The sequence below is a fragment of the Lagopus muta genome, chromosome 15, assembly GCF_023343835.1.
Source record: "Lagopus muta isolate bLagMut1 chromosome 15, bLagMut1 primary, whole genome shotgun sequence".
Lineage (NCBI taxonomy): Eukaryota > Metazoa > Chordata > Aves > Galliformes > Phasianidae > Lagopus > Lagopus muta.
In genome coordinates, this window is record NC_064447.1 from 1056885 (window position 1) to 1071421 (window position 14537).

Genomic DNA, 14537 nt, shown 5'->3' on the forward strand with positions numbered 1-14537 from the left:
CGTTGCTGGGGTGGCAGGGCTTGGCCCTCCGTGGCGAGCAGAGCTGGTGCTCTAGTGAGCGAGTGGCACACAGAGACTGAGCTCTGAGCGTTTTGTGGCAAGGATCATCCTTGAGAGCCCGTCAGAAGCACCGCTGCGGCGTGTGTGTGACCTGGGCACAGCCTGGACTGACCTGGACCAAGAGGTGAGCTGGGCTTGGTGCTGCGTGGTGGCTGGAAGGAGTCTCAGCAGAAAAGCTGGGCTGGGGAGGAGTTCCCAGCTCAAACGAGGCCCTTCCCAATGGCTGTTTCCAGGGGAAATGGATTCTCTGAGAGATTGTGGCACACGTTTGGGTGAGGATGACGAATTGCCGTCACTCCCCTGTGTAACGCTACAGTGCAATGCAAAGTGCAGCAGTAACAACAGGGTGGCAAAGTCCTAGGCTGCAGCAAGGGAGGATTTGCCCAAGTGCAGCAGCTGTGGACACAGAAAGAAAGGAAAAAAGCTGCTGAGCCTTGGAAGGCCTCAGGTAGCAGGGATCTCCACTCAGACACCCTTGCCTCCACTGCCAACCCTTCAGTGATGTCTGGGAAGGGTTTGTGTGCACCTGAGCTGCCCTGCCTTCCCACCAGGTGCTCAATCACTGTCTCAAGTCAAGCTGTGACCATTGCCACACAGCTTTGCCACTACAAAATTGCTGCTGGGCCCCAGCCTTCACCTCAGACAGGGCAAAGGAAGAAGAGCACAGACTTGACGCAGTGCAACTTGTGCTTTAATGACCCACGGAGCGCTGGCTGTGCCGTATCCAGTACATTTTTAACAAAACCCCACTGAAGTCACGGTGGAGAGCCGGGTGCTCAGCTGGGGACATGCACTGTCCGGTGACATCACAAGCACGGTGACATCACAAGCACTGTGCTGGGGCCGTGGCTGCCACCAGTGAGTGCCACAGCCGTGAGCGTTGCGCAGCAGTGTGGACACGCTGCGTAAGCTCTCGTCCCGGCTGGCAGTGAGAGTGGTGGTGGCTGACGGGTGCTGCCCGCTGTCGCTGACGGTGCTGCTCAGCCATTGGGCTGGAGTGTGAGCTGGAAGGGAGAGGGACTGCAGCTGTGCCTGGTAAGCCAGAACTGTAGGTTTGTCAAACGTGGGAGTCGTAGCAGTGCATCCATTGCAGCTGCAGCAAGAGGAGAAGATGAAGGGAGTCATTTTCATGTCAGGAACGCAAAACGCGTGCTGCTAGGTGTATAACTGGTGGTGAGATGGAGGACAGTGCTTGCTGGGAGAAGTCGTGGCAGTTAGACACAAGTTGGATCTAGACTTGGCACAGTTCTTGCAACCTGCTGCTTCTGAGACTCCTTGAGAGTCACATAAACGAAGAAAGCTGGGAAAATGCTTATTCCTCATGGTTCTTCCCTTGTTGACTCTTTCCTTAGGGTTCCACTCTGAAAGGTGATCTTGGGTCCAAGCAGTCCCAGAGTGCAGCCGCCTCTTTCCAAGAGCGGGGAATTCCTTTGGAGACAGCCCAACCTTGCTCCAAGAAGTTCCCCATGCCTCAGAAAGGAGTCGACTGCCACTTCTATTTCAACTCTGTCTGCTTTAAGGTATGGTTGGGAGTCTTTTGCCTGGATTTTCTTCCTTTCCTCACTTTGAAGAGGAAGGGCTGGAGCAGGGGGAGACCTGCTGGCGATGCGTTGCCTTCATCAGCAGTGGGATTGTGCGCTCCCTGCTACCAACCTGGGCCGACAGCACGGACGTCTTTCAGGCTGTGCTCTTATGTTCCTTTTGCTTGCAGGGAGACAGCTGTCCCTTCCGCCACTGCGAAGCGGCTCTGGGGAGTGAAGAGGTCTGCAAGCTGTGGATGCAGGGTCGCTGTTCCAGCAGCGACTGCAGGCTCAGACACACAAAAATTGATGTGAGTGCTTGCCTAAAGATGAGCTCTCCACTTCCCTCAGGCACGACCTGCAGCGCTGCATCTCTCTGCAAACCTCCTCTGCCTGTTTCCATGACCCTTCCTTTCTCTCTCTCTTCAGAAGAAGCGCAGTGAGATTCCCTGCTACTGGGAGAATCAGCCGGGAGGCTGTCAGAAAGCCCACTGCCCTTTCCTTCACTTGAAGGAACGCAGTGGGAAGGCAACGACTGTACCACCAAGTGACGGTGAGTTCCTGATGGCACGAAGCATGACAGACTTAATGATGAATATTAGTTCTGAGCAGGTGCAGGATGTCAGGTAACCATTCATTGGGGAGCGCAGGGAAGAGTGGTGATAAGTGAAATATTGGTTTGTGTTTTGGCTGTCAGAATAGGGGTGGGTGTTTTCTGGAGAGAGGTCAATGCATTGCAGGTCTGTGCCGACTGCAGAAATGGCACAACATTTGAGCAGGGGAAAGGCCAATGCAAGAAACTATGCTTGAAAATTGGAAGCTTGTGGCTTGGTGTGCTGAAACCTTCCTCCAAAGAGATGCTCTTCAATTATTTCTTGTCTCCTTTCTGCCAGAAGCTGACACGAGCCTTCCTCTGACCAGCGGCCCTGCACAAAGTCTGGAGAGCCAGACAGAGGTTGAGAAGGCAGCAGAGAGAGGTACAGATACTGAACAGGCATCTGGGTTTGAGGTGCTGCCTTTCTACTCCCATGTTCTGATTGTTCTCTCCTGGACTGTTCTCTGCAGGTGACATCCCATCTTCCTCCCATGGCCCGGCTGCGCAAAAGCGCAAGCGATGTGAGGAGAAGGGCAAAGCAAGCGAGTTGCCTCTCAAGAAGAGAGTCAAGGGTGAGCACCAGGAGCTTGTTGCTGTGCCTCAGCACAGTGATGCTGCCACTCAGCATTGTTGTGTGTCAGAGTTTTCCTTGCCCTGGACTATTGCTGAGTGCAGCTCGTGGGTTTCTTTCTTCCTTTCGATGCGCTGTTGGTAGAGATGGCTGTGTGCAAAACATTGCTGAGAATCCTGGACATGGCAATGTAATTCCGCTGGCCAAATGTATTTAGCTTTGTTGTGGGTTGGGTTGTGGGAATGATAAGAGAACGGGGGTTTGTCTTGAGGCACAGCAAGACCTTATCAGCAACCTCTTCCTTTTACTGCAGCTGGACGCAAGGTGTACCTCAGGTCTGTTGATTGGAAATCCACCTTCCCCAGGAAGCAGACACTGAAGCGGAAAGCAGCGGACATGGAACCGTCTGCTGCTGAGGACACCGATGAGCCCCCAGCCAGAAAACTGCCTATGGTAAGAGCAGCAGCAACAGCAGCAGTGCATACGGAAGGTTTACACTGCACTTGAAGTCAAGGTGGACATTGCAAATGTTCTACAGGTCTGCTGTTTCCTTTGAAGGCAGCAGATGTCTCACAGGGTACTTGTGGAAGACCTCTATTTTGGGTAGATGTAGAGCAAGGATTATGTAAGACTCTGTGATTCTACAATTCTCAGATTGCTCTGGGGTGTGAAGGATTTTGTCCACGAATGCTGCGCTGTTAAAAGCACCCAAGGTCACTGTAACCTTCAAGAGGACGCTTTCTTCAGGAGCCCCGAGCTTCTGTGTTTGGGTTCAGGCTCAGCAGTGCCCAGGGGAGGGAGGAGCAGTCCTCAAAGATCATCCGGTATTCCAGCTGTCCTGCTGTGGCCAGGGCTGCCAGCCACGAGATCTGACAGCCTGAAACCCATCCAGCCTGGCCTTGAATGCCTCCAGGAATGGGGCATCCACAGCTTCTCTGGGAAAAGAAGCTACTTAGGAAGCTTTGAGCCATGCTTCATACACACTGTCTTGTTTCTTCCTAGGCCATCGTTCCAGCCCTGCCTGGGGACAGCCTGGTGACCATTCCTGCAGTTGAAACACCTCCTAGCAGGTGATGACCACAACTTGTTCTTTGTCAGTGCCATTTTTACATTGGACATAAGTTCTTTCACATCAGGGGACAAATGGGGTGTTTGAGATGTGCCATGGCATAATCCAACAAACAAGGAGGTCATCGGCAATAACTTAAATTGCTCGCTCAGAATCTCTGCTGAGTATGCCATGGGGACAAGGAACTCAGTCAGTAAACAGCTTTATGCAGAGGATGACTTCTTCACGCATTTACAGTCAAATAATGAGGCTGGCAGTGTGCTTCTGCTACAAAACCTGGCCCCTGTTGGCTGGACTCAAACTGCTCTGTCTGTACACATCAATTCCCACTGTGACACATGTGCCTGCTGGTATCTTGCACTCTCAAGGCAGCCTCAGGTTAACTGAATCGCCCTCCCTATGCGAGCGTGAGGTGCGGGAGGGGTTAACCACAGATCACAGTTGGTAGCTGAAAGCGTACCTGCAGTTAGAAATGTCAGGTGCTGATTGTTCTCTTCCTTGTTCTCCCCAGTCTGGAACTGCTTCTGGGAAGCCAGGCAGACTCCGTGGCAGACTCTGTGCCTTGTGCCTCACAAGCAGCACATCAGATGCAGCAGCTGAGCTGCACAGAGGCGGAGAAAGCGCTCATCTCCGAGGATGAGGACATCGAGACATTAATGATGGAAATCATTGGAGATGAGTTAGAAGGAGAAATTGACATGGATACTGAGAAGGATATGGACGAGCTCCTTCAGGAACTGTCTGACATCATTGACAGTGTAACACCATAGTCTGATTGTATATTTTAAGACAAACAACAACAAAAAACAATTAAAACCAACCCTATTCCTTTTCAACCAACCTTGTTCCTTTTCTTTCTTATACTGTGGGGACACTTTTCCTGAAACTGTGCAATGAGTCTGAAAGCAAACTGGTCAAAATCAGCAGCGCCTGCATTCTGTTCTCCTGATTTCCCTGCTGCTCAGAGTTCAGGGGCCGTGCACCCACTCCCCAGCCCCGGGCAGCTGCCTTCAGCATCAAGAGCACAATGCACTGGTGTGGGCACAGAAAGATGTCTATCCACAAGGGCAAACCTGAAACTTCTTCCTTCCTCCCCACTTGGCAAAACTCTTCATTGGGCCCATGTGGGATCTCTGGGGTTCTGCTTCTTTGGACAATGCCTGTGTCAACCGCAGCGCTGCCACCCCCACCTCCCACTTTCTCCCCCTTCCCTCAGGTCTCATGCTGCATGGTGTGGTTCTTCTCCTTGAACAAAAGGGATCTCTTGATTTGACAGGGATCTCTTGGAAAGAGTCCAGTGGAGGGCCACAAAGATGGTGAAGGGCCTGGAGCATCTCTCCTATGAGGAAAGGCTGAGTGAACTGGGTCTTTTCAGCCTTGAGAAAAGAAGACTGAGAGGGGACCTGATCCAGGTCTATAAATATCTAAGGTGTGGGGGGCAGAATGGCGAGGCCAGACTGTTTTCAGTGGTGAGTGGAGACAGGACAAGGGGAAACGGCTGGAAACTGCAGCATAGGAAGTTCCGCACAAATGTGCGCAAGAACTTCTTTACAGTGAGGTGACGGAGCACTGGAACAGGCTGCCCAGAGAGGTGGTGGAGTCTCCTTCTCTGGAGATGTTCAAGACCTGCCTGGATGCCGACCTGTGCGACCTGCTGTAGGGAACCTGCTTTGGCAGGGGGTTGGACTCAATGATCTCTGGAGGTCCCTTCCAACCCCTACAATTCTGTGATTCTGTGAAAAGCTGCACACCCAGTACAACCATCACACCCCTTTCCTTTCCTACACCCTGCTTGCCCATGGGCAGCAAGGGGCAGCAGCTTGGAGCATTAGAGCAATCCCTTATTGCATCTGACTCCTGCTTCTCATCCCATTGCCCAAGAACAGCGGTGGAGTCACTCATCTCCTGACAGCCCAGTGGGGGGAAGTTCTTTACTATGAGAGCAGTCAGGTGCTGGAACAGCTGCCCAGAGTGGCTGAGATGTCCCATCCCTAGAGGTGTTCAAGGCCAGGTTGGATGGGGCCCCGGGCAGCCTGGTCTGGTATTAATTGGGGAGGTTGGTGCCCTGCATACTGCACAGTATGGGAGTTGGAGCTTCATGATCCTTGAGGTCCCTTCCAGCCGAGGCCATTCCATGCTTTATGATTAGAGGCTCTTGAAATCTTCAAGGTTTCTTTCCCCACTTGTGCTTTCCTGCCCACCTTTTCCCACCACTTTCCTCATGGCTCCTAATGGCTTTATGTGCTTTGTCTTGGTAAAGCACTTCATATTCTTGATTACCAGATATTCTCTTCCCAAAGTGTTGTCAGCATGCTGTCAGCATGTGATCACTGCTCCCTAGGCAACAACCATTGGAATTACAGAGCTGTGACGCAAATTAACACTGTTTTAAAAAGTAATGTGAGTATGTGTGTGCATATATTGTAAGGTGGGGCTTAATAAATCTGTGCTGAAGCCCAGCACTCACGCTGGGGCCCGCAGGAGGTTTACAGGGGAACACAACGATGGGGGGATTCAGGAGGGAGCTGGAGGCTGAGCCGCAGTGCAGGAAGCAGCCCCAGCAACCGGCGTGGCTTCTGAGGGACCCCCTTTGGCCAGGGCCTGGGAAGTCTTCCAGGCCGCAGCGACACCGCAGTTCTTCCGCTTCCCTTTCTCTCCACTTCCGCTTCCCTTTTCCTCCCTTTCCTTTCCGTTTCCCCTTCCCGCCCACCCCATTGGTTGCAGCCCCCCCCTCGCTGTGCGCATGCGCACGCCGCGCTCCGGCCGGGCGCTGTGATGGCGATGCGGGGACGCGGGCGGCGGAGCCGTGGTCGGGGCCGTGGGGCGGTCGGGGCCGCGCGTGATGGCGGCGCGGAGCAGCAGGAGGAGGAGCAGCAGGAGCCGGAGCAGCAGGAGCCGCCCCGCGTTGGTCACAGGTGGTGGCGAGGAGCGGGCGGGCCGTGCCGCTCCGGTCCGGCCCTGACGCTGCGTGCTGTGCCCGCAGGGTGACCCGGTTCTGCCCGCAGTGCGGCGGCGGCGTGGAGCCCACCTTCAGGTTCTGCCCGGCCTGCGGCGACAGACTGCCGGCACCGCCGCCACCGAGGGACGCGGCCGGCCCGCCGCCACCGCAGGCCCCGAGCCCCGCGGCCGCCGCCGGGGGTGAGCGGAGCGCGGCCGTGCCGGTGCTCTCCCCGCCGGCCGCCCGCACCCCGCCCCGCCCGCCGTGTCTCGCGGCGCGGCGCGCTTCCCCCTCGCCCCGCAAGGCCCGGCCCGGTCCCGCCGAGCCGCTCCCGGAGGGCGAGGAGCTGCGGGACCGCGGCGCCGGGCGCTGGCGGCTGCGGCGGCTGCTGGAGCAGGGAGGCGGCTGCGGGCTGCTCTACGAAGGTGCGGGACCCCGAGGGGCGGGGGGGTGGGGGGGCCCGCTACCCCGGGGCCTCCGGACCGCAGACGTTGGCACTGAGCGCTTCACGCTGCTGTGCGTCTCGGCGGAAAGTGGCCTGGCTGCGCTGCTGCTGCCCTGCGGGTCGCGCGTCTCCGTGTCACGCGTCAGTTCGGGGCAGGCAGGAACGTGATTGGGAGCCTGAGTGCATGCCTGAGCGGTTGTAGGCTTCCAAAAGAAACATTTCAATCCTGGAAGTTGCTCAGGGGGAGTTTTCTCCACTCTGAAGCTTTGCCTGATGTTTGGCGTTAGCATCTTTGTGCTCACTTTCACTGCTGCGTAATGCAGGCTGTGCATTTGCAGACGTGATCTCATCCAGCTCTGATAAACTACAAAATGAGCTGGAGGGAGTGCTCACAAATTGATGGAGGGTGCCTTGGAGGTTCTGCTAACAATTTGTTCTTTATGTACAAAGCCCATACTGCTGTAGCTCTATGTGAATTGAGCAGTGCTGCACCTGCAGCCATGTCGGGGTGCTGAGCCCCCAGAGCAAGGTAAGAGTTGTTCTGTAGAAGCACTGGTAAGCACCGTCACAGAGATGCTTTTGCAGAGACCAAGAAGCAGAGGATCAGCAGAAGTCAGCTGTGCAGGCGGTGCTGAGCGATGCAGCTGACACCGCAGGTGCCTCTTTTCTGTGCTCTGTAACCACATCTGTTCCATCCTTCCACAGCACAGTCAGCATCTGGAACCTGCCCTCAAAAGCAAAGATTCTCCCTCAAACTTGTGAGTTTTGATACGCTTGGGTAAGGAATAGTGTGTAGTGCTGCATCCTGGGCCTGACCTGTCTGCTCTGTGTCACCAAAGTGTCCCATGAATGCAGAGAATGTGATCTGAAAGGCCACGGCTGTGCTCTCCCATGGAGTGGGCACCAACTCACCGTCCTCATTGCCATGGGTGTATTCCTTAGAGAAGTGAGGGAGCTTAGGGTCCCGTTGCTTAGGGAACAGATAAAACTTCCCAGGAGCTTCTTGGTTGGCTCTTCCCCTGATGGTGCAAAAACAATTAGGAGAATTTAATTTAAAACAACAGCAGAAAACCTTCATCCCAGGAGATTGTCTCTTTCATCCAGCAGGCTGGGTGATCTCTAGAATTGAATGCAGTGGTGTGAGGTTCCTGCTTTGTTAGCATCAGGTGTGCTGTTTTGGTATGACGTGCACAAATGCTACTGCAGTCTTGGGGGAGCTGGGGATGGCAGGATTGGTGGCTGTGCTGAAGCAGTGCCATGAAGCAGCACTGAGAGACGCAGTGCCAGAGTCTCTGGGTGGGTCGGCATCTCCAGAAATGTGGTATTTTCAGTAATAGCTGCTCTGTGATTACAGCTTGGTGGCAGAATGATGGCTGTGTGAGGGCTGTAGTGGTGCCCGCTCACATGCACTTGTAAAATTACTCGCTCTGCTATCAGAGTAATGTGTCAGAGAGTGAGAGCAGTGTTATTAATGAGAAGAGACAGCTCACTGCTACTGAAGTAGGACAAGCAGGTGAGGAGCTCTGCACACTTATGAGCATAACACTCACAACTCATCACCTTTGGCACCTCCTGGCTTTGCAGCAGAGGGTGTTTCAGTTCCTGGGTTTGACAGTTCACATTGGCTTCCCAGGCAAGATGCACGATATCTTTGGTGATGTGGTTATTTGTGCTGTCTGGAGACTGCTGATCCTGCAGAAAGCAGAGCTCCTCTTGGGTGGGACCTGTGGTATCGAACACAGCAGGGAGTGAAACGCCCACCTCCTCCCTGCACAGCATCCCTCCCATGTTAGTCTGTGCTGAGCTGAGTACTCATGTATGCATACATAAACATGTGTGGGCACTCAGACTTGTGTATTGGTTTGTGAGCTGTCGGGTCACTTCTTAGCAGCAGGACTAAAAGAGCAGTAATGCTGGTTGCTGTAAAAAGGATGGGTTTTAAGAATTCAGCATCACCCAGACACTTGGGAAACGTGGTGACTACAGACTTTCTTGCTTGTCTTGTTTTCTGTCAGCTAGCATAAAACAGAACAGCTGCTTTTTGAACTCACCTGCTTGCAGAAATAACCTACTCATGCTGTGGCTAAGAAGGCTGCCTCTGGCTCCTAATGCAACAGCTTCAGGACTGGAGCTCACTCTGGGCTGGTTTGCATTGTTGCTGTTAACCTACATGCTTCTTAGTGGTGGTGCTTGAGACGTGAGGCAGCTGCTGCCTTGCTTTGTGCTGATGTGCAGCACTAAGCAGTGAGATAAGAGACCCAAACTCTGTTCTCTTACTTGTTTTTTCTTTTTTTCTTCTGAAGAGGGTGGGACAGGGGAAGTTCTTTCAAATGTATAGTGAAGATTGTGTAGCAATCGTGTCCAAATTTCCCTTTCTAGCAGGAACTATGTAGCTGAAGTAATGTGTTTTCTTTCTGTTTCTTTCAGGATGTCAAAGACAGTAAAATCTACAATGAACAGAACTTTTTCCAGCGAGCTGCAAAGAAAGACAGAGGTTGGTGCTCTTTGGTAGGGTGAAGGCTAGGCTGCTTGTTAGGAGAGCTGTCATCTCTCCTTTGTTATCTAAGTCTCTCAGAAGGCCGCACTAGAATAAACCAGTTTGCTTCTTCCTCTGTGCCAGTGCTGAGCAATTCAATCCTAGGCCTGCTCTCCAGCAGTGTACCTTAAGAGGGCACAGCACTGGCATTTTGCAGCTCTCTTGTTCTAGTCAGCCTTAGCTGTATTGTCACACAGCCTGACGGGCTGCTGTTCCCTTCTGTGTTCCCTCTGTAGGCATTTCTGTCAGCTGCTGTCAAGTATTTACTTTGCCCACGCTCAGGTTTTTAAAGTCAACAAAGCTGACCAGACATGATAGGGGAATTCCTGCCAAATGAACACTTCTGGGAGGGCTATACTCAAATCCTTTGCAGACCTGTTTGTAGAATTTGCTTCTCCATTGCTGTTCCTGGCTCTCTCTTCTCCCCTTGCTGTTTTATGTAGCCCCACAGCAAGCACATGCTGTAGCCTGCTCTGGTATTCCCAGCATCCTTGCTGTCTTATTCTTGCTCTGCAGTGCTATGTGCACTGACATGCCAACACCCTGGCACATTAGGCTGGCATTTCTGGGGCAGATCAGTATGGAAACAGCTTGGCATCTGCCGCACTCTTTTCCCTCCTAGTGGAGAAGTGGAAGAAGCTGCACTCTTTGCCCCTGCTGGGCATCCCCAGCTGTCTTGGCTTTGGACTGCATGCAGATAAATACAGGTGAGGTGACTCTGTAAAGAGCACAGCTGAGCTCTTCTGTCTGCACTGCCATCTTCCTGGGCTTTCCTCCTTCCCTTCTTGCTGTGCACTGTCCTTTTTCTCGCTGTTCCCTGGGCTCTGAATGTAATGTGCCTCTCCTAATTTATTAACAAATGCTTTGCCTCTCGCCATCCTGTTTCCTCTAGTCCCTGGGGTTGCTGGTGTAGCCATTGCATTTGCGGCTTCTGCTCCTCTGGCCCAGTGGCACCTTGTTCTTGCCTTTTAAATTTAAAAAAAAAAAAAAATCTCAGTCTCTTTTATCTGCAACAAACTCCTGTAGGAGGAACTTTTGTTACCTAAGTGAGGGAAGCTTTGCCCAGGTTAGTGTGAAGTAGTGGGGGGGGGGTTCTAATCCAGGCAGATCACTTGAGTTTCTATTGCAGGGCTTCTGTACCAGGCAGGCACTGCTACATCCTTGTCTTTTGTAGGTTTTTGGTGTTCTCTGATTTAGGGCGATCTCTTCAGTCCATTCTGAATGACAACTTACACCTGAATGAGAAGGCAGCTTTTCAGATTGCAGTCCGGCTGGTACGTAGGGAGCCAACACTTTCCAAAAGACTTGTTAAGGAAAGGCATATAACTTCCTCCCTCATCTTTTAAAGGTACTTTAAAGCTAATCCAGGGGGGTTTGCTGGCTCTTAAAGTAGCATCTCTAGAGACTGTTGTAAACCTGAGTAGCATCTCTTGAGCAGTGTGTAAAATAGAAGGAATCTGAGGTAAGGAGGATGAAAGAAACCTTGAAAATCAGAGGCTGTGGGACATGGTGCTCATGTATCCTCCATACAGCTACAAGAAATGTGGGAGCAGGGTCCAGCTCAGTGGAAGCCTGGGTGCTGAGTGAGGAGTGTGTCGGTCTGATACGCTCTGCTCTTCTGTTTACCTGTAGCTGGATTGCCTGGAGTACCTTCACGAAAATGAGTATGTGCATGGGGACATCACAGCTGACAACATCTATGTGAACCCAGCAGACCTCACGCAGGTATTGAGTGGGAGCAGTGCTGCAAGGAAATGGCAACTGAGTTGGGCTCATACAAGTGGGACAGAGCAGCTTTAGAGCAGGGGAGCAATGCAGTTCATGCAGTGTTCACGTGCAGCAGTGCAGGACTGGGGGATGCACAGGTTTAACACCCAAAGGCAGGAAACCTTAGAAGCCACCTGGTGTTGCATAAAGGGATTACTCAGAGGGAAGATTCAGGCTCTGACTTGGAGACCTCTGTGGAGCAAGCAGAGCAGATGCACAGCCTGTGGTCTTGGCCCCAAGTAGTAATGCTCAGAAGTGTGTTTCCTGCTGTCTTCCAGGTGACCCTCGCAGGCTACTACTTTGCCTTCCGTTACTGCCCAGAAGGGAAGCATGTGGCTAGGCGTGAAGGCAGCAGGACTCCTCATGAGGGCACGATAGAGTTTATCAGCCAGGACAGCCACAGGGGAGCAGGTGAGTCTGTTTCTGACACAAGCTGGTAAAAAGCCCGCCTGAAGCTGTTTCTGTAGCAAGGCTCTCTGAAGCTAGGGCTTCCTGCTGCCACTTGTTACTGCTGCTTTCCAGGCATGTATGTGCACCTGGAACCCAGTTTCTGTTCGGCCTGTTTCCTCAAACCTCTTTCCAGGCTGCTGTGTTGGGGAATTGCCAGGTTACTCAGCAACTGTAGCAAGAGGTGCAGGGGTGTTCCTGCTCCATCTGGGGTCGTGGCTCCTGCAAGTGTGCAAGGAATAGAAAACTGGGTTGCTTCATGCTGGCTTAGATGGGATCTGCTTCAAGCTAGGCTGGATCCCTGCCCAAAACAGACTCCACTCTGACCTTGAAGCAGAGAGCTGGAAGGATGTTCAGATTAGCTACTTGTTTGGGTCTCAGAAATAGACACTTCTGAGGATGTGCCATGAGTGCTGAAGTGCTCCTTTGGAGAGGTGCTAGCTGGACCTCCCCTGGGATGGCTCCTAATCCATTTTCTGCATGTGAATTTCTCTTCTTTCAGCACCGTCTCGACGGAGTGACTTGGAATCCCTGGGCTACTGTCTTCTGAAATGGCTCTGTGGCTTCTTGCCTTGGTCTAAGGAGCTGGACAAAGTAGAAACTGTGATGGAAAAGAAAGAAATGTAGGAGTATTCATCTGCTCTTTTGGGAAATGCTCAAAAGGAAACACTGAGGGCGATTCTGTGACTAGAGGACTGTGATCAAACGATTTCTCTTTATTGTGGTGTGGATAAATCCCACTGGAAAGTCACACTGGAAGCAGGTGGCCAAAATTATCTCCCGGGTGAAAGGGTTATTGGTGAACCCAGCTCTCAGCAGCATTTAGAGCCTGACCATCTGAATTTGGCCTTTTTTGTATTTTGTTCTTGTCAAAGACAGGATGCTTCAGTGCCTGCTCCATTGCTTCTCTTCTGACAGCTCTCTGCACTGGTTCTTCCAGGTACAAAAATGATGTGACATGCCTTCTCCAACAGTGCTTCAGCAGGCAGAGGTCGATTCCAGGTGCAGGCTTGCTTTCCTAGGGGCTTCTTGGGGAGGGAGAGGGGATTGACCATACTTGAAGCCAGAGCTTTCCTCACACTGGGGTGCTAACTGGGATGGCTTGTGGTGGTGGTGGTGACAAAGCAGTGCACAGACCAGCTGCCAGGCTCCTCCTAAGAACAAAGCCCTTGTTTGCAGCAAAGCAAAGAAGGCTGCTACCTGTTACATCTACGTTCGTAAGACTTGCTGAAGAGGCCAGTGTTCTAGTGGCTTTAAAAATGCAGAATTTGGGGCTTGAGGTCATTTCTCCATCCTGTTTAAACTTTATATTAGTTCTTTGTTTTCATAGAATGGTTTGGGCTGAGAGGGGCCTCAGAGAGCATCTAGTTTGACACCCTCCGCCATGCCGTGGGCAGGGATGCCTCCCCCCAGCTCAGGCAGCTCAGGGTCCCATCCTGCCTGGCCCTGAGCGCCTCGAGGGATGGGGCATCCATCCACAGCTTCTCTGGACAGTGGTGCCAGGGCCTGCATAGTGGAAAATTGCTTCCTTGTATCTAAAGCCAGTCCCTCTTTTAGTGTAAAGCCATTACCCCATGTCCTGTTGCTTCATGCCCTTGTAGAAAGTTTCCTCCCCATCTTTCCCATAGTCCCCTTCAGGTACTGAAGGGCAGCAGTGAGGTCTTTCTGTAGCTGTAGAAGGGTGAGAATCCCTTCCCTGACCTCCTGGCTGCACTTCCACTGTAGCCCAGGTTTAGTTTTCCTCTCTCTGCAGCTGGCCAAGGCTGAGGAGTGATCTCTGCAGGGAATGGAGTCTGGAAATGTTCCTTGCCAGTTTTGTGAAGGTGATGGGTTGTGTGGATCTACATGGTGACATTATGTGCTTTGCAGCTGCCCTTCAGAGCTACCTGCAGCAAGTAATGGCACTGGAATATGAGGAGAAGCCAAACTATGAGGCCCTGCGGCAGCTCTTCAAAAAGCCACTGCAGATGCTGAAAGCTTCAGCTTATGACTCTGTGGATATCATGGTAGTGCCCTAAGTAAGTGCCCACGGTTCAGACTGCTGCAGCACACAGCACCAGTCCCCTGCACTCCAAGCAGCAGTGGAGCACTGTTGCTATTACCTCAGCAGATCTCCACTTGCTGTAGCTTAAGACCTTTCTACCCTGCCATTTCATCATGTTTTCCGTGGTGTTTCAGCTTTCCATTGAGTTACAGGGAGGAAACTGTACAAACTGATTTATGTTCCCCTTTTGTCTCCTTTTAGGTCAAGAAAACTTGCACAGGACAACACAGTTCAGAGCTTTATGCAGTGTGAAGCTTTTCCAAAAGATGTGAGAGATTTTACCTACTGTTGTTTTATAATAAACTTTTTGGAAAGCACACACAGCCTGCAGCATGGGGTTACTGGGGGAATATTCAAGGCTGTGCTTTGGCTTTCTTTCCTCATGGCAGTGCAGCAGATTTGTGATTTGAGTCTCATGTTCTGCGCAGGGCCCTCTCCCACCTGCTTGTGGTATGGATGTAAATAGCCTTCATCCCCCAGCTCAGCAGAGGTGAACGGATACCAGCCATAAAAGCGACACAGAGAGCCATTCATAGATGTAAAAA

General features: G+C 52.3%; 1 protein-coding gene across 2 annotated transcripts; it reads left to right on the forward strand.

Annotated features, from left to right (window-relative positions):
• The first annotated feature begins 6546 nt into the window (after positions 1-6546).
• Positions 6547-14531, forward strand: VRK3 (VRK serine/threonine kinase 3). Of its 2 annotated transcripts, XR_007380024.1 has the most exons (13): positions 6547-6730; positions 6799-7178; positions 7904-7956; positions 9626-9692; positions 10357-10441; positions 10909-11008; positions 11367-11459; positions 11780-11912; positions 12451-12571; positions 12889-12950; positions 13818-13966; positions 14194-14260; positions 14421-14531. XR_007380024.1 is itself a non-coding variant. In XM_048961792.1 (12 exons), the coding sequence occupies exons 1-11, from the start codon at positions 6591-6593 to the stop codon at positions 13964-13966; spliced, it is 1383 nt and encodes a 460-aa protein (XP_048817749.1). In that variant the 5' UTR covers positions 6547-6590; the 3' UTR covers positions 14194-14473. The 2 variants fall into 2 exon arrangements, 1 of the variants encoding a protein (XP_048817749.1); XM_048961792.1 differs by having other exon boundaries at positions 14194-14473.
• The last annotated feature ends 6 nt before the right edge of the window (positions 14532-14537 follow it).